General features: G+C 35.9%; 1 protein-coding gene across 1 annotated transcript in view; it reads left to right on the forward strand.

Annotated features, from left to right (window-relative positions):
* LOC102889885 (dystonin) overlaps window positions 1–19,514 on the forward strand; it is a 401,789-nt gene extending 382,275 nt beyond the window's left edge. The window contains exons 90-102 of the mRNA XM_025042814.1: window positions 568–711; window positions 1,364–1,552; window positions 3,043–3,172; window positions 4,867–5,030; window positions 5,937–6,099; window positions 7,392–7,546; window positions 7,713–7,787; window positions 8,718–8,735; window positions 11,462–11,579; window positions 13,885–14,084; window positions 14,506–14,616; window positions 17,243–17,366; window positions 18,243–19,514. Of these exons, the coding sequence (XP_024898582.1) occupies window positions 568–711; window positions 1,364–1,552; window positions 3,043–3,172; window positions 4,867–5,030; window positions 5,937–6,099; window positions 7,392–7,546; window positions 7,713–7,787; window positions 8,718–8,735; window positions 11,462–11,579; window positions 13,885–14,084; window positions 14,506–14,616; window positions 17,243–17,366; window positions 18,243–18,505 (1,854 nt within the window). The 3' untranslated portion in view covers window positions 18,506–19,514. The remainder of the gene's footprint in view (window positions 1–567; window positions 712–1,363; window positions 1,553–3,042; window positions 3,173–4,866; window positions 5,031–5,936; window positions 6,100–7,391; window positions 7,547–7,712; window positions 7,788–8,717; window positions 8,736–11,461; window positions 11,580–13,884; window positions 14,085–14,505; window positions 14,617–17,242; window positions 17,367–18,242) is intronic.
* The last annotated feature ends 739 nt before the right edge of the window (window positions 19,515–20,253 follow it).

Raw genomic sequence — 20,253 nt, forward strand, 5'->3', positions numbered from 1 at the left:
GGCCCACTGTCAGGCCCACTCCCTCCGGTCTCCCCCTCACTCCTTCCTGCCTGGACGCTTGTGCCCTCTCTCCAACACCTCCAATCATTTATAACTTTTTGCCCAGCCGTCCCTCTTCCTTAGCACTTCTTTATTTTTTTGTACATATTTATATCTTTCCTGACACAGTTAATGCTATTTTAAATACCAGCCTCCTTGTCTTATTTGTTAGGAGATTTTTGTTTTGTTTCATTTTGATTGCAATCGATATTAATTTTATTTCTGGTATTACTGTCTCTCCTAATCCTACTTTCCATTAGAAATGTAATTATAATATATCCAAATTTAGGAAAGAGGGTTTTTAAAATGTATTTTGTAAAGCATGAGTCATTATCCTATATTTTAAAATATGTATCAGAAAGTAATTTATTTCCTATTTTTGTCCCTTCTCCCTTAATTCTCAATTAGTGGATTATTTTCAGCTGTGGATAAACCAGTCGATGTTCTCGTTTATTTGTTTAACTCTTGATAGTCAAATTGTTTTCAGCCAGTGCCAACAGCTAATTGAAGTCTTTGTTTCTGCTGTAGGAATTCATGAAGAAACTGGAAGAAAAGCGAGCTGCACTCAATAAAGCTACCAGTATGGGAGATGCTATTTTGGCCATCTGCCACCCGGACTCCATCACCACCATTAAGCACTGGATAACAATCATCCGGGCCAGGTTTGAGGAGGTCAGTGTGTCTCAGAGCATCTTTAGAGCAGAGAATCGGGATATGGAAACCTCAGCAGTTAAGATGCACTTACGGCCATGGGAATATGAGGCTTCTGCAGAGAAAAAATGTTCTTTTAAAATAATCTTCCTGTGTGCATCTCATCTTTTTCTTGAAAAGTTAAGGGAATTTTGCATCCATGTCCCTGAAACATGAAAAGGCAAAAATGCTTGGTATATGTATAAATTTTTGTCTCACTTCCACATTGCGTCTATTGAATAATCAAGCAGTTGAATAGTATTTCAGGGTAGTATATCTTGTGAAATGAATGGCATACACAAAGTAAATTAATTCTATATTGAAGATTTTAGCTATTTTTCTTTCCACTCTGTGCTACATGGAGTAAGTGTACTTGATCCTTCAGAGAATGTGTATTTGAACTTTAGAGAGCAAAGGAAGCCTGGGTGATTGACATACATCTCTAAACCTCTGAAGGTGATGAGCATCATAGAGGGCTCTCATGTCCTCCACAGGCTGGGTCTAGAAAGATGAGAAGTGTTATGGGTCTAGCCCAGTACGATCCTAATTTACATTTAAATTTTGTATATTTTACATGAATTAAATTATTCACCAGGGTGGAAGAAATTCAAAGAAATTTCTATTTCTCCAATAGGTACTGGCCTGGGCGAAACAACATCAGCAGAGATTAGCGAGTGCTCTGGCTGGGCTCATTGCTAAACAGGAATTGTTGGAAGCTTTGCTGGCTTGGTTGCAGTGGGCTGAAACTACACTTAGTGATAAGGATAAAGAAGTCATCCCCCAGGAAATCGAAGAAGTGAAAGCCCTCATTGCAGAACACCAGGTAAAATAAATGTCATCCCAAGCCCTGTCTTCTCAGATGTTTTCTTTCTTTCACTGCTGTAGTTCTCATAAGATTGCTTTGTGCTTATTACCTTCACTTCTTCAAAAATACTCATCTCCTTCCAAATGGGTTTCGAATTCTACCTCTGCCTTAAAACTGTTCTCTTCACAGTTATTGAATTTTGATGGTCTATCCTCTAATTCTGGTACCTTCCCAAAACTCTTTCCTTTCTGGCCTCCGTGAAGTTACATTCACATGACACTGTCTCAGATTGGCTCCCGCCCTTTCTCCTGCCTTCTAAATAGCAGCTCTCCTTACTTCTGTCCTCAGCTCTCTACTCCTTTCATTCTGCTCTCTTTGGCAGTCTCACCCTCCCTTGTTTTATTGCTCCACGCTTGCATTTTCTGCTGTCTGCCCCTAAACATCTCCCAGGATGACTGTAAGTACTTCAAGTACTTATCTATGTGGTCTTGCTAAAAAAAAAAAAAAAAAAAAAAAAAAAACTTCTCCTGTATATCCTACTTGTTTTAAACTCTGAAATGATGGGCATCACACTAACTCTGATTTATTTGTTTGCTTTTTAGTTTAATATACATTTACAAAGGGAAACATTGTGTCAACATAGTTGGTAAAGCAGTTAACAGTGATATTATATTTTAATAAAAGTGTAAGATATCAATGTCCGTAGTGGCCCTGCAGTGTCTCAGGCCATGTTGTCTGTGATCAGAGGTATTAAAGTGATCCGAGTTCTCCAGTGTGACTCATGTTCCAGAAATGTGTTACTTCACTTTTCACTTTTGTTTGCCTCCTCCTTTCCTCATCGCTTTCACCAGTCTCTGCTTTTGCCACATATTCCAGATATAGGGATACCTAGTCAACAATAATAATAAGCCTCGGGAGATAAGATAAAAAATGAAAAGATAGTCAAGTCTTTTAAATATAAACTTTAACGTGAATTACTTTTACCCTCCTTGGCTTAGCATATTCATTGACAAATATTTAAAATATATCCACATTTAATGTCTGTGTTCTTTGTACTGTATATCAAAGCCACCTTAAATATTTCAAATACGTAGGTAAAATGTGGCACAGAAAAGTCCTAGGGACCACCCCAGTTAACTAGTTCCTTTGTAGACAAATGCTCATTTCAAGATCCTCCTGGAAGAGCTTGGATGCTTGATCCTGGTTGGCGCACAGAAAGGTTATGTTGTTCAGACAGCTGCTCCCATGTGTGGTCTTCAAAGTAAAACAAATTACTTTGGTGATGCTGTAATTATTTACCAGCTCTAATCTTTTGTATTCTTTAGAAATGAGTAAACACTATGTTATGATATTTAGACATTTTTCCCTCCTAAAAATAAAACACAATGGTTTATTCTTTTTTCAGAAACAATAGCATGGTCCTTTTATCCTTTTGTTTTTAGTTCATTTCTAATGGTGGTTTTCTCTGGTATACCTGTATTTAATTGATATCATTTCTTTCATTTTAGACCTTCATGGAGGAAATGACCAGAAAACAACCTGATGTGGATAAAGTTACCAAGACCTATAAGAGGAGAACGGCTGATCCCTCCTCATTACAGTCCCATATTCCAGTCTTGGATAAAGGGCGAGCAGGAAGTAAGCCAGTTTCTTTAAAACGAAGATAGTTAAGCAAGGAAGTTGGTTTTCTTTTATTTTGATTTGTCGTTTGAAATTTCAGAGCAATTGGTAATTCTGCGTGAACTCTCCATCATAAAAGGTTTTCTCGAAAGAATACATGGGCTCAAGTTTTCTAGCAACTTATTTAAAAATAAAGAAAAGATACATCCAGTTGTTTATATGGAACTTTATTGGCTTGAACTGTATCTTTCAGATTCTCTGGAAGGAATTGAAAAATTTGCCACAAGAACAGAAATCATCTCACACACACACACACACACACACACACACTCACACTCACACACTCACACACCCCTTTGAATCATCTCATATTGCTTTTGTAATATAAATAACCTTAAAGTGGAATGCAACAGAAATGATCATGACCTGGGTAAAGTTCTTGACCTAGCTGTTAATTAGTGACCAGTAGTAATCTGATAGATTTTGCCCATGTTCTATTTACCTCTTCAGCGACCTTGATTCAATGAAGTGATAATTAAAAACAATGGTAGCTAGCTTGGAGAAGATGCAAAAGAAGCACAATTTATATCATTTTGTATATTTCTGCATGGTGCCTTAAAAAAAATGGTTTCAGACCTATCGTAGTAAATATGTTGCACAAGGAGGCAAGGTAACAAAGCGGTTAAGAACTCTGGAGGCAGACTCCTTGGCTGTCTCCACCACTTCCCAACTTGGAAATGACACCTTGGACAAGTTACTTAAACTCTCTCTCTGAGCCTCAGTTTCCTCATCTGTAAAAGGAGATAACTGTAACCTCATTGGGCTGTGGCAAGGATTAAGTGAGCTGATGTGTATGACGTGCTTAGCATATTTGCTGGCATCTAGTTAAATTCCTAATAAGTGTTAGCTATTGATATTTTTATATATGTAAAGTCCTATGGGAGTTAGGAATTCTGGGTAAATCCTAGCTTGAACATCAACTTCATATAAGACCTTAGGTCAGTGATTTTTCTAGGCCACATTTAGCTAGTTTGGTGAGAAGATTGTGTTGAGATAATTGTTCTGTAAAGTTATAGAAACTCTCGAAAAATAGAAAGAAGGAGAAAACTTTAATAAGGCAGTAATTTGGGATATGAGTATACACAGGAAACACACAACCTCAGTGGAAAGTGGACTTGGATGAAAGCTGGGATCCTGTGCACGTACCATATTTGGTTGGGATTGTAAAGTGTCCTGCTCTGACTCTAATGAATGCTCAGTGCCTCTTGCCCTCACCTGCCCTGCTTTCAGCTATATTTTCTAAGAAGGGCAGCTAGGTTTATATAACAGATTCTAAGCTACATGTAAGTGCCCTGGGAGATTTCTTTTACCATGCCTTAACAAAGAGGAGGAGCACATTGTACTTAATTGTCATGGATGTGGCATAGATTTTGAGCTGGAAACTGATTTAAGCATAAATTTGTTGAGAGAGCTTTCCAGTATGTAAACACCTGTCAAGATATATTTCTTCAATTTATATAGAGAGTATGTGACCCTTAATAAGTGAAACAGATTCGTACCTTGACATTATGTATCATCTAAATAGGATACTTCTATTTGTAATACCTGGTAATTAAATTGATTCAGTCTTAGCTAGGAACAGAAAGGGCCAAGCCTTACATTATTTCAGAACCCTGGAAACTGCCACCCTAACTAAAGTTATATTTTAACAGGAAAACGCTTTCCGGCATCAAGCTTATATCCCTCTGGATCACAGACACAAATCGAAACCAAGAATCCCAGGGTCAACTTATTAGTGAGCAAATGGCAGCAAGTCTGGCTCCTTGCATTGGAAAGAAGGAGGAAGCTTAATGACGCCTTGGACAGACTAGAAGAGGTTAGAAAACTCATATATATGTGTATTTAACACCGTATTGTCATTCAGCATAACACATAAAAATCTTGATATTTTTTTTCAACAAGAATTAGATAAGCCAACTCTTGCTATTTGAGTGTATATTTACTTCTAAAATTAATACCACAAGTATGTACATTTTTATAGGAGGGAAAACTCTGATATACAGGACTTAGATTTAGGGGCTCAATGAAGTAGAAAACTAATATGTTTTAACATAATTGGAAGCCGATTTAAGAAAAGATGTAGCTCGACATATGTTTTGCTTGGTGGTATTAACTGGCAAATAGAACCATTTAGAATTTTCAGACCTATCGTAGTAAATATGTTGCACAAGGAGGCAAGGTAACAAAGCGGTTAAGAACTCTGGAGGCAGACTCCTTGGCTGTCTCCACCACTTCCCAACTTGGAAATGACACCTTGGACAAGTTTCTATTATGTATATTCTATGATCCGAAATTTAGAGTTTCAGATTCTGAAATTGGGAAATTTTTAGAAGTCTAGGGGAGTTAGAGTGGCAAAGAGCAGAGAGAGTGAGGGGTTACATAAGTACTGTTGAGCTGGGCCTGCTACCCCATGGGAGGAGAACTTACCAATGTGCTACATTAGGGCATGCACACCACCTTTGTGACTTTGGCACTATTAGAAGTTTTCTATTTGACTTTTTGAGGAGTTTTATTTGCTTCCTCTATTTGTAAAGAAAAACAGTGACAGTGATGAAATGAACTCGCCAGTGAAAAGTCCCCTTTGCAAGATGATACATTTACTTGAAGTGGGAAAGATATGTGTATTATCTAGAGGCTCATTAAAAATAACACTATTCATATAGTATAAGATATAATTTGAGCACGATGTTAACTCAGCCAAAATGCCTTTTGCCCTTTTCAGCTGAGGGAATTTGCTAATTTCGATTTTGATATCTGGCGCAAAAAATACATGCGATGGATGAATCACAAGAAATCTCGGGTGATGGACTTCTTCAGGAGAATCGATAAAGATCAGGATGGGAAAATAACCCGACAAGAATTTATTGATGGAATTCTTTCCTCAAGTAAGTCCCAAGAGAAGTGACTGAAACTGATGTATTTTTTTTTAAAAAAATAAGCACAGTTTAAAATTGTGGGGCCAGTAAACTTGTGTGACCAATAAAGCATGACCTTTAAACTCGACTGTGAAGTCACCAGAAAAAAGTGCCCGTGGTAAAACTTATGGATTTGGAGTCAGGCAAACTTAACTAATTGTGTAACCACAGATAGATTCCTTCACATTACTGAAGCTATGCCCTCGTTAGTATAATAAAGTTAATAACACTTGGATTGTCCGTGTCACCTAGCATATAATGGGAAATAATAAATGCAAGTCAGTCTCTTTCTTATTCATTCTAATTCACATTCTGATCTAACATTGTCATTAGTAGGAAATTGGAACTCTATAATATAAACTTCTGAAGGTATGTGTCGTCGTCTTCTTTGATGGTTCAGTCATGTGTATGTGATATCTCTGGCACATGTTATTGGAAATGATTCTTAAATTTTATAGAAATTATTCCTTATGTAAAGTGATAGTTGAACCATATGAAATTTACTAATATTTAACAGTTTTCAACCTAGAAAAACAGCAATTTCAAATGATTAATCCCAGTAATAATGAAAGATAAATTTAGGTCACATAGAGAGTGGTTTAATTTGTTATTATGTAAATCAGTTTTTTAAAAAGGATTTTAATATATTTGATGACCTTGATAATTCAAACAGCCACATTAAGATTAAAATGAACAATAGAGAGAGAATGTCTTGAGGCAGAATTAACAAGTTAGGACACTTTCATTTTTGTAAAGACAAATCTTTTTGTAAAATTTTATCATAAGTAGCAGGTCTTATTAACTTTCATTGGGAATATTTTATGGCTTATTCAGAGAATGTCTTAATTACCACATATATGTGGAATCTAAATAAAAAGTCAGACTCAAAGAAACAGAATATAAAAGTGGTTACCAAGTCTGGTGGTGGGGGAATACATCAGGGCTGGTAAAAGAGGTACAAACTTTCACCTATATGATGAATAAGGTTGGAGGATCTAATGTATAACTTTAGACTATAGCTGAGTACACTCTATTGTATAATTGAAATGTGCTAAGAGAGTGGAAACTTAAGTGTTCTCACCAAAAAAATATATATATGTATATTAGTATGTGAGGTGATTGATGTGTTAACTAAATGGGAGGAATCTTTCTCCAGTGTATACATATATCAAATCATTACAATGTGTACTTTAAATATATTACAATTTTATTTGTCAATTATGCCTCAGTAATGCTACTTACTATTGTTTTGAAAATTTTAGAGTTCCCAACCAGTCGCCTAGAGATGAGCGCTGTTGCAGACATCTTTGACAGAGACGGCGATGGGTATATTGACTACTATGAATTTGTAGCCGCCCTTCACCCAAATAAAGATGCATATAAACCTATCACTGATGCTGACAAAATCGAAGATGAGGTACTCACTATCTTTCCATTGCTTGCAACAGTAATAGTGTAGTGTATTCTGCACACTTCGTGCAGCCATTTTATTTATTTCCATGTTCAGTAGTTGTGTCAAGATTTTAAGGATTCAGTGTGTAATGCTAATATTAAAGTGGATACTTCACCATTGTTTTTGGCAGGTGACAAGACAGGTAGCTAAGTGTAAATGTGCAAAACGATTTCAAGTTGAACAAATTGGAGATAACAAATACAGGGTAAGTTTTCAAAATAACCTCATAGTTCTTTTAAAGGATAAAAATTGAAATTTCTATATAACTTGATCTGCATCATTTTCCAAGAGTTATTTATTTTTACTTTATTTCAAAATTTAATGGTATATAAATTTCTAATTCTTACCATTTTAAGTTATATAGAAATAGCCTGTATTTTGTATATGAGGACATATCTTTGTCATGTACAACATGTATATTACTTTTAAGGAAAAAATTATTCACAGAAAAATACCTCTCACATATGTAAATTTCTTCATATTGCTTTGGGCTATATTTTATTATCATTAGAGGTAAGTTTTCATATTTTCAATAACAATGCTCTTCCAAGCCACTACCATGAAGTTAAAAATGTTGACTCATTTTTATAAATATGAAAAAGAGGCAATGTTTTCCACTTGTGCAGTGATTTTTTTTTCTCTTATTCAGAATCTCAATAACTCGGTTCACCTTCTTCAAAACAATTACTTGAAGACCAATGTGACTTTGTCACTCTTCCTCTTTTTTTTTTTTTTTTTGGAAAATCTCTTATATGTAGTAGCTAGATAGGAAATGTGCTGAGTTTCCCTAATATTACTTCCAAATGAAACAGTATTTATTCTTACTTTTTATACTTCCATGCTGAAAAATATTGATCTAAGTATTTGAATTTTTAACTTAAATTTGAAACCCAAAGATTTTCAGAAAATTTGTGTGGAAAATTTTGTGACTCTTGGGTTTGAGGTTGGGATAATTGGATACCTGCACATCTCTCAACTAGATACTATATCTGGGAGCCTGGAGTGTGAGTGTGAGTGTGAGTGTGTGTGTGTGTGTGTGTGTGTGTGTGTGTGTGTGTGTTCTAGAGCCATATGGAAAGTTTCCTGTTGAACTAATTATATCTTTCTTCCATTTTTTATTTTTATTTTTTATCAGTTCTTCCTGGGAAATCAGGTATAAATCAGTGGAATGTATTCTCAAGTTCCTGATGATTTTTTTTTTTAACTTTAATTCATAGCCATTAAAGCTTGCCATGGCCAATCTTTCCCATGCTGCCCCCCTAGCTACTACATTGTTGGTTGGCGTGGTGTTTCTGTAAACGCTATAAGGGTCCTTGGTCTAGGATTCCTTTTTGCCTTGTGTCTCAAATGAGGAGATTACTTTTAAGCAAACCAGATAATGAATTTTAGCTTGGCTGGTTACCGTGTTACAAATGCAATTTTCAGTTCCCATTTTTGATAATACTATTAGCATATATTTTGTGAAAGTACTCATTGGAACCCACATTTCTACATAGCCTCAAAAGTGTTTAACCATTGAGAATGCGTAGTATACGGTAGCTAGAGAAGGATCAGCATCAGGCAGTGACACAGAAAGACAGGGTAGTCAGAGATCTCAATGGCACTCAGCCACAGAAGTGTGTTCTCTCCAAAGCAGCTATTGTCTCTTTGTTCTAAATCATTGACTTAGGGCATTGCATCCTCTCAGTAGAAATTTTAACCCTGGAGGTTTTGAATGGTTATTCCTTGAAGAAATGTATCTCTTGTAACTTACATCTTGACGTCACACTATTCCATTTTGACCTCACATTTAAGTCAATATAAACTATTCAGTGGCACTGCACCATGATCAAAATTTTATAACTAACAACAAGAGATCATGTTTTGATTTAAACAAGAAGAGCTTTTTTTTGTTTTTGTTTTTGATTTTTTTACTGTATACTTTTGGAAAGAACCATGCTATTTATATTACCTGACCATATCATATTAGCTATTACTCTGCCACTCACTTTTTAAGCCTGTATTACATGTTAAGCTTCAAATTATCTATGATCCACATTTATTGCAAGCAAACAATTTTTTTCAAATAGAAATTTTCAGTTACTTTGAATAGTTGTTTTTAACTCTTTCATCCGTTATGATCCATAAAAATTTACTTTTCCATCCTTATTATTTTCCGAGTCAGCAATTGAGAAGGCATCTTTAATTTGTAGAGAGGGTATAATACTCACTTCAAAAGGCCTTCTTCACTACAAACACAAAGAACAACATCAGTCTAATTTTTTCTTGTCTCACAATTTGGCTCTTGGGAAAATTAGGGAAATTCTGAAGACAGCGTTAGTTGTCTAGAGAATATCCTCTCAAAATAAAATTTTAAATCATTTATGTTTATTAGAATTGAAATTTCATCTCTACAAAGTAGTTAGTTTCTTAAAACTTTTGTTTTGAACGTAATCTTGGACCAAAAGTGTCTGTTCTAATTATCTGGTTCCTTAAGGGTAATTTTCTTTAAATCCCCTCTTTTCCCTTTGCTTATTAGCAGCACCAAATTTTTTCTAACAAAATAAAGATATATTTCGATTTTTGCATTTTGATTACATTTCAGGAACAGGTTCAATATAGGAAAGTTTAAATCTCAAGGCTTAAAAAGGGACTTAGAAATAACAATATAAAAATGTTTGATGTAAAATGCATGAGTTCCTGCTGGTGCACTTTACATGCTTTATAGGTCCTTCTGAGTTTCAGGGTCTTGAATGGTCGTCTTTGTTTCAGGGTTTGTTTCCTGAAACAGTGGTAAAGCTTACCGAAAGGTAGCAGTTTTAAAGTTTTCTATTTATCTGTCATGAGCCCAGACAAATAGTCAAAATCACAAATGTATTTTACCTGCCTTAAAAAAGAAGCCAATTAGGTTTAATTGACTGTTTATTTTGCTACGGTATCTGTTAGGTTGACAACCGTGAAATTCAGTATGGTGTGTTTTATAAGTTGGACATGAGCCTATTAGAAATGATTTAAAAGTATAAAATTGTTTCTCATGGGCTTTCAAAACAAATAAACCTTATCATCAGAAACTACCTGTAGTCTAGATATTTTTTTCAGGACTTGCAGAATTTATAGCATATCCAAGTGATTGGAGAGCCATTGAAAGGGCAAAAATAAGACAATTGCTTATTAGTGCCAGCGGTTATGGTACAAACAGCTTGAAGAGAAAGCCTTTTAGATTTGAAAGCTGTATCATTAATAATGTCTGTGAATGTCCTAATATTACAGTAATCTAAAATGGCACATTAATCTTGAACAAGTTGGTTTACCAGATCATTAGTGATGCAGAAATTTTATTTGTGAAATTTTTATTGGTCACGTTTATTTACTACTTTATATTCCCTAAGTTGAAACTGCTCTCAGAGAAAACAGAATGAGTTTATGAATATTTCTCTCACAAATTCAGTGGCAAACAGTTTTAGTGGAAGAGGAAGTCTTAATGAAGAAGAATCAGACTTTATTAACTTTTCTTTAGAGTCATCTTATTTTGTATAAATCCCGGGCAAGTGGGCCCGTGCTTATTCTCATGGCTGTGTTTAATTTCTAGAAACATTTTTTAATCACTGCCTTACTAATGTTGTATCTGTCAGAAGAAAGAAAAATCATTTTTAGAAAAAATCTTTAATATTATACTCGATAACCTTTGTTATCCTTTTTCAAACTATTTCCTTTGGTCTCAATCAGCATGCAGCAGTCTAACGCAGATCATTACAAACCCCTTTTCCTGAGATTTTACTAATCGCTGTGAACTAAGCAAAAAGTCAAAGTCGGTTGCTTAAGCTACTACAGATTACACATCATCCTTTAGTTTAGAATTACTATTGACAATTAGAGGTTCTTCTTTCTTCACCTTCACAGTTTGGAGACTCCCAGCAACTGCGACTTGTTCGAATCCTGCGAAGTACTGTGATGGTTCGTGTTGGAGGTGGATGGATGGCACTTGACGAGTTCTTAGTGAAAAATGATCCTTGCAGGGGTAAGGAAGTACTTATGTCAAGATAATAACACCATGAAAGTATATCAATTTCATGTTATTTTCCAGCACCAAAAACATTCTTGGGTATGATTTTGGTCATTTATTACAGCAGTGAATGTTTCACATTGGTCTGTCAGCCTAAAGTTCCCAAAGAACTCGTGGCAGTCATGTAAACCATGCTATTCTCGTCATTTTTTTTTACTTCTTTTGGATAAACATGAGACCGGTGGGCAGGGAATACTGGAATAGATTTTCTTTTGAGATGCTCCCGTTTGCAGTTTTCACAATGAGCAGTTATAACAACTGGGGAAAGGATTTCATCTGTCATTAAATAGCAAAGTAAAAGGAATGAAAATTGAAGTGTTAAAGACTGAGGATATACTGGATAGTGAAAGTTTTTTTAAAATTAGGGGGAGATGAGGAAATCAATACTTCAAAATTAAAAAAAAAGGATAACTGCTAACTTGGCTCTTATTTTGAAGTTGCAAATTAGAGCATTAAAAACATAAACATATAATACTATAGCTCTTGACATATCTCCCAGCCTAAGAGACCCTGGGTTAGCTTTTAATTTTTTTTTTTTTTCAGATCCTATCGTCAATTTTTAAATTAATTGATTTACCTTACCAGTGGTCATTTGATTACAATTTCTAGCCAGCTCCCATTTACTCGGTAGACCCACTTTTCTTAAAAAACAAACAAAAATAAGATTTGATTTTTATGATTTTCATAATCCTTTTAAACAAACAACAACAAATACTTGTGCCAGCACTGTTAGACTACCAAGTGGGAGGTCGGGGTTCCTCCAGTGAGCCTCTTTGTTGCAGAGCTGGCACCTAAACACAAAGGTGTGTCTGACAGTTCCTATGCAATCAGTTGGCCTCTCTGCTAAGGCCACCATGGTTGTTACATGACCCTACTCAGGAGCTCTGCTCTTGGCAAGTCAAAGATATTACTGCAACAGGAATAAAATAATGAAAGCTCTCTTTTTGTTTTATGTTTTGAAAGTAATGCAGCTTAAGGTAATATAGCTCTGTTTATGAAACAAAGAAGTTAGAACATGTAGTGTTTGTTGGGTCGCTTAGAAAAGTTAGCATGACTGTGGCAGTCTTCCAAATACATTTTTCTTATTGAGTCAAACCTATGAGTGCTTTTCCTGATGTAACTTTTCTTCTAAATTGTATGCTAAAGGCCAGATCTGAGCACCCTTTGCATATTCAACTACTGTACTTTGTTTCTTCTCCTGCTAACAGTATTCTTTAATGTGATTGGTATCCTGTGTCATTTTTTCTAGTTCATCATCATGGGAGTAAAATGTTACGTTCGGAATCAAACTCTTCAATTACTACTACTCAGCCTACTATAGGTTGGCAACCCCTCACTTTGCCTCTCCTCTCTTACCTTCTCTCTTTCCTACTTTTACATTCTTGCTTTAATTATTTGTTTTAAATTAACACGCTTCATCCATTGCGTATGGCTTAACTCATATCCAACTGAACTGGTGCTTCCAAATTTAAATTCTGAAAATTTCACACACTTGCGGTGTGTCGTAAGTGTAGGTGTTATGGAAGTGATCAAACACATGCTAACACGTTGCCCGTCGGGTTCCTGTGGAGTGTTCTCCATGTGCACATGTGTTTGTATGAGTGTTGCATCATTGGTTACCTCACGGATCCTTGGGTCTGGTGTTTGTTATTGCATGTTGGTAAAACAGAGTTTTTCAAGGCATAACATAAAAATACTACCTGCCTCACTGAAGTGAAAAACCTGAAAGTTTGTATGTTGTCATGACGATTAATAAGGTCATCTCTCATTCTGTGTAATTATATTGTTTAATTAATCCCAATGTTAAAATACTGGCATTCTCCCTACCTCAGTAGTAGTACATGCAAAAGACACAGTCCCTGCTTTACTGGCTTGTCTTCTCAATGTGGAGAAAGGGTACTGAACCCATGCAGACATCAGTAGCTGGTGGATTAATAATATTTTAGCATGAGCTTTCCATTTTCATGCTGACTCTTTCTTTAATAGTGGTTATTCTGGCTGGTGTCTAGTGTTAGAATAAACACAATTTTTTTTTCTTTCCCAAACTTACTTGTATCCAAAAGGAATGCATTGTAAAAGAATGCATTTATTTACCTTTTTGTTATGCTGAGTTGGAGTTGGCATGGCAAAAAGATGTTCTTGAATTCCTCAGCATAATCTGTGGTGCCAGGTGGTTATTCTTCACATAAACGATTGAGCACCCCTTTTTTTTTTCCTTCCTCTTTTGTTTGTGTGCACTGTTGTGTGTTACGCAATCCAGCTAAAGGAAGGACAAACATGGAACTTCGGGAGAAGTTCATTTTAGCAGATGGTGCCAGTCAGGGTATGGCTGCTTTCCGACCCCGGGGCCGAAGATCGCGGCCTTCGTCTCGAGGAGCTTCACCCAACCGATCAACTTCCTTGTCCAGTCAGGCCGGCCAGGTGGCCTCCCCACAGGCCCCTGCCACCAGCACACCCAAGGTAGGACCCGGGCATGAAACATTTTCCTCCTTCTATACAAATCAGTGTCTTGAGAATACTTTGGAATGTTTTAGGACCCTAGCATTTGTAGGACCAGATTTCTCCATTTATGTCCCTTCTCGCAATAAGGCAAATGAAGGATATTTTTGTTTTGTTTTGTTTTTTTCAGTATATGCTTTTGCCTATGGCCCACATAGAGAATATTTATTTAGGTGCTTTGGTTACCTTTCAGATTGGTTTTTTTTTTTTTAAAACTTCATCGTTGTTGGTGTGTATGATAGGCCATCAAATCTTTTCACTTATTTTTAATTGTTATCATTCTTACTGTGAAATGTGACTCTTTGCTATGAATATCTCTTTCTGTGGCTTTGTTTTTTTTATCTGCTATCTTTTACATTTGATTTGCCATTGTTCCATACAGATTCTCCATCCTTTAACACGCAATTATGGTAAACCATGGTTGACAAACAGCAAAATGTCAACTCCTTGTAAACCAGCAGAGTGCTCAGACTTTTCCGTGCCATCTGCAGAGGTATCGTAAGGTCCCAGATTCTAGTCTAACAGTCTTTAACTGAAACTATCAGCTACTAACATTGCTTTACTTCTTCCTTAACGTATTTTTTGATAATGCTATATCTTTTTATGGACTTCTGTAAAATAAGTAATCAACCCAACAGTTCTTGGAAGACATGAGAATACGGGGTTCACCAGAAAAGGCAGTATTAGTTTTAGCTTCTTGAACAGTGTCAGCTTAACATAGTAATACCTGTAGGCATTGTATCTACTTTGTTTTTGTTTTTGTTTTTTGTTCTTCTACTTGTACTTAATTTTACTTTTCTCTCTTGGGAGAGCGAAATACAGGAGATTATGTTCAATCTTAAGTAAAGTTTCTTTTATAGCTGATTTATAGCTGACCTAAGGTCATGCGTAATTTGGGCAAGAAATGCAACCAACCTCCTTTAGATGAGAATGAGAGACAGTATCATTTGCAAGAGAATCACTTAACTAAAAGAACGTTTATTGGGTGTTCACTATAAAGGTCCTTCCGAATGTCTGTTACATTTATTTCTGCCCGAGAACACTGGATGGGCATGAATCAAGCCTTTTAGCCATCAGAGCAGGGTGTTGGGGGTTTAGGTATGCAAAAAGTTACCTGTCATTTTCAAAATTATTAGTCTTTAATGATTATTATTAGTCAAGCAAGCTCTAGCTTTTTAATATGGCATGGTATTTGGGGATAAGATATTTAAGGGATATAAAATTGGCCAAGATTAACCTGTGTATTGGATCATTTACATTCATTTAAAGTCAACCATATAATTTTTAAAGGAACTTTTCTGTAAAATGACAAACATAGGCAATAAATAATCACATATTTGATTAGAAAGAATCACAATAATTGGGGGGAGAGGGGAGTGAGATTCCCAAATAACTTCTCTTGAATCGAAGGAGATATTTCATGTTAAAAGCCAGGATCCAGGTATAAAAGTCATATCGTGCCTTTAGAAAGCCCTTTAATGCTTTTCAAAACACTTATCTATTATTTAATCCTCACATCAATAATAAGAGGTAAACAGAGAAAATTGTCTCAGATGGAAACAATGGAAATAACCTTGATGATAGGGGTAGAATTAGGGCAGAAATAACTCATTCTTCAACTCTTCCTCATTCCCCCAGCCTCTCATTTCCACCCCTTCCCTCAGGTGGGAAACGCTAATGTTATTTATATATTACATCTAGAGATGTCTGTCATTTATGGTGGATCTGTTGTAGCAAAAACTGAGAACAGTTTAAGGAACCTCACGCAACGTGTTTGTTTTAAATATTTAGGGCCATGCTACTATGTTAGTTCAGATTTTTTAAAAAGTAGAGTGTCTCCAAAATTAAAGTCTAAGTATGCCATTTTGACTAATAGAAGACTATGTTTCATTTCAAATAGCCTCATCAGACATAAACCAACCAACCAAACACAGCAACAATATACCTTTATAGAAGGGTCTTTAAGACTGTTAGGTAGGGTTTGTGACAATAAAATCAAAATAACCCAGGTGGTCTGAGAAGAACGATTTGGGTTTTTCATGGTAATGAATTCTGCCACCTTGAGTGATATATTTCATAATTGTGGGTCCTCACTCTCTCATGGATTGTTGAGATTCTTAGGAATTTAACTAGATCAGAGTTGTCAGATCTTGGGCAAATAAATCTCTTTCCTCCTCAGGCCCTCATTTTTCACATTTGTGAATAAGTGGGAGGATTGAGATGATTAATTGCGATTATATATGTGAAATTGGAAAACTTAAGTATTAACATGTATACAAATCATATGTGAATTTTATACTTAAATATATGATAGATACATATGTAAATGAATTAGGAATATTATATTAATATTAAAATTTTGCAGTCCTGATATATCAAAAGGTCTTATATATGCTTTATTAAACATTTAAAACTATTTAATAACAAAACAATTAATTTTTTTAATGTCTCTATCCACTCCTGTAAGAATTTTAGAAGAATCACCCCAAAATGTAGCCTAGGTATCTTGTATGTAAAGACCATAGAAGGTGATAGATAGAACCAAGAAATAAAGTGGTGTTACGCCAAGTTACAAAACATCTTTTTTTTTTTTGCAGTTAAGTTTGTTTAAATGATGGCTGTCTAGGCTTCACTTATTTATTTATTGTTCTATTTCTATTTATTTCTGCTTAGTTTCCTAAAAGTATTGGCAGCAGAATATCCAAGCACAATTTTTCAGAACCCCATCTTCTCTCTGTACCATGCAGACACCATCTTTTTACCATTATTCTCTTAACTCTGTGATATTCACTGACAGTCTGGAAGATACTAAAGTACTCACAGCTTAATTTGTCTTTTTTTTTTGTTCTTGCCTCATTTGGGGATCTCCATTTCTGTGTTTTCTCTTCAATGTGAATTAATTTTCTTTAAAAGGTTCCCTTTGAATTCAGGGAGAGAATAGGAAATTAGTGGAGATAAGCAAGTGAGAACCCCAGGCCTCATTTAATTGAAAAGTTTCTCCTCCTCCGCCTTCTAGAGAGGTCTAGTAAAGGGTTTCCACCCATCTGTAAAGTGGTGTCAGAGAAATATCTTGGGACAGGAGCAATATCTTGAAATGTCCTTTCACTGATTAAATACAGGGAACACCAATACAAGGAAGCAAGCTTCGACTTCCAGGATATTTATCAGGGAAGGGCTTCCACTCTGGAGAAGACAGTGGCTTGATAACAACTGCGGCCGCAAGAGTCCGAACACAGTTTGCTGGTGAGTGTGGTACATTTCTTTCTTTAATGGTGTTTGTAGTATGCTCTGAAGATTAAAGTCCCCTTTCTTCCTAATTGGGGAAGAAATTATGAATTGATGATACTGTATTCTTTCAGAATGACATGCAGCCCCAGTCCCCCAACAAAGGTAGGGGATAAATGAGTCATGAGAGTAAGCGACCAGAGAATCCCTTCTGGAAAGTACCAAAGAAAGTTGAGAGAATGATTGTAGAACAGAAGAAAACCTGCAACAGTTTCCTACCCCTTCTGCCTGGAAAGTCTTGATTCTTTCATCTACTTGGAAATTATACTGGGTTCTATTTGGGGTTGTTGGAGAAACCCAGCCACAATAGGCCTTATAGCGGTGCTTCTCAGGTTTCTTCACAGAATAGTGAGCTAATCCCTGGGTTTCTGGGCTCAGCAAGCATGAAGCTTCTTTAAAGTTCCAAGCCTTTTAAATTCCTATGTGCTTTGAATTACTTATCCTCTGGCCAAACTGACACCTGAGAGTTTGCTCCATGTTTGCACTCTGTGCATCTGGGTATACACACTAAACTTTGGAAATCGTAGTCTCAAATTATAGGTATATTTTGTGTATCTGTTTGTAGTAAATGGAATCCTGTTTTTTAAGTTGAGTAAGCCAAAACCTACCTTTTGTTTGCCAATCTAGCTTTTCGTATATTATATCTACTTAGAATGAGGATGCCTACACTTTTGCAATGGAGAAAGGCCATGAATCCACAGTATATTCTGAGTGTCAAGACACCTACTAGGTGTCAAGGAAAACCATTGAGATTAAAGGCAGCATTAGGTTTCAAGAGTCTGTTGCAGATGGATCCAGTAATAAAGGTGAACCATCTCTGCCCTTTCTCCACAGATCCCAAGAAGACTCCCAGCCGACCAGGAAGCCGAGCCGGAAGCAAGGCTGGCAGCAGGGCCAGCAGCCGCCGAGGCAGTGATGCATCAGACTTTGACATTTCAGAAATCCAGTCCGTGTGCTCAGACGTGGAGACTGTCCCTCAAACACACAGACCTACGCCCCGAGCAGGTTCTCGGCCATCCACAGCCAAGCCTTCCAAAATCCCCACACCCCAGAGGAAATCTCCTGCCAGCAAATTGGACAAATCCTCAAAGAGATAGTGCAATTGGCTCCAACAAGGCCCTTCCTTGAGCATTTATTATTTAAGTTTGAAAGATGTAAAATATGTAGAAATTATTGTGAAATATTGCAAGAAGTGAGTTTAAAATTCTGCAGATGGCCTTATTTGTGTATTTGTCTTTTTATTTTATCTGTATAATTTTTTTGTCAGATATTCTGGGGTCAAAGTCACATCATATGTGAGGGGGAAGATAGAGTTTAACATGCACTAACATTTCTGCACTGTAATGTGTGGAGCAAACACTAAAATCAATTCCTGTACCTACAGGTAAGTCACATCCTCTCTGACAGCCACAGCACTACATGAGTAGCTAACGTTAAGGATACCTCATGACATTTTCTTGCTTTTGTGGAAACTCTGAAATGCCTATAGACATACACAAGGATATAGTTCAAGATGATTTTAATGTAAACCGAAAGATGATGAAGGGCAGAAAGACAAATGCATCCACACATAGTTCTTTAAGCAGTATCAGGCAGAGAACTCACAGGAAGTTACTTTAAGCACTTGCTAGTGCTACGATATTCGAAAACCTTGCAGCATTTCTGTGCCATTGTTTCACATGAGGCCAGAGATGTCCTGGACATTAGACCTATTATACTGTAAGAATATAATTATAAAGTGCATTCATATAAATGTGAGGCTTTCTTTTGCTTGAGTGGGCAGTAGCACCTGTATCATTGAACTCATTTTGTATCAAAGCAGTTTTGCTTGCAGAAAGCTATGAAATAAAACATGTCCCTTAACTACATTGCTATGGAATTAATTTTTTTCCCCAGGGAAAAATCAGTGTATTTTTTTATGAGCAATATCAATTTGGAGTGACCAAAAGATACTTAAAAATGGGTTTATTTTGATTTCTCATCTGAAATAATCATGTTCTGGTATTATATCTATATTTAATAAATATATACATTTTAACTTATTATGTATACTCACTATAGAAAGATATTAGTATGCATTTAATAAAACATATTCACTTGAACATATGGAATACCTGATTATTTAAAGTGAACTTTTTCTGTTGTCTTCTGTTTAAAATAAAGGTTATATGTATGATGTATTTTTACTAATAGTGTAACAGGCTAAGTTTGGGGGATATCAAACACAAGGATATAATATTATAATAAATATATGATAAAAACTACATAAATACTCTTTCTACAAATATTTTTAATTGCCAACCACATGTCAACCTCGGTGTCCCTGAGGCTACAGGGTCCTTGCCTTCCTCTATTCAAAGGGAAAACAGCTAATAAATCACTAAAAAAAAAAAAACAGGAACTGAAACCAGGGGAATCTGTGACAGGGTGACTGATTTTATTATGGTAATATAATGATATTCTTCTGGCCTGTGTACCTTTAAAAATCTAATGATAGAATATTCCTAAATATAAAAATGGCATCAAATAAAATTAGAAGGATGGTAGATTGTTGCTTTGGGCATGGTAGGCCACGACTTTCCCCATAACTTTGTAAATTTATTTCAGCAAACTTTAGTGGTGGTATTCAAGTTCAAGAGGATAGTATTATGTCTTCCCTGTTTGGCCTTGTTCACAAGGGCCAACACCAAAGAACCTGGAATTTCCACTGACAGAAATTAGGTGCCACTTTTAAGTGATAGTGATTTTTTCTTTCTCAAAGCATGATGGAAAGGGTAATCCTAACCTAAGAGATCACGTTATAATTCATGCATTTGATTATAAGCCTGTCATCTGAGAAGGCAAT

Source organism: Pteropus alecto, unplaced genomic scaffold (assembly GCF_000325575.1).
Source record: "Pteropus alecto unplaced genomic scaffold, ASM32557v1 scaffold7, whole genome shotgun sequence".
In the NCBI taxonomy this organism is placed as follows: Eukaryota; Metazoa; Chordata; class Mammalia; order Chiroptera; family Pteropodidae; genus Pteropus; species Pteropus alecto.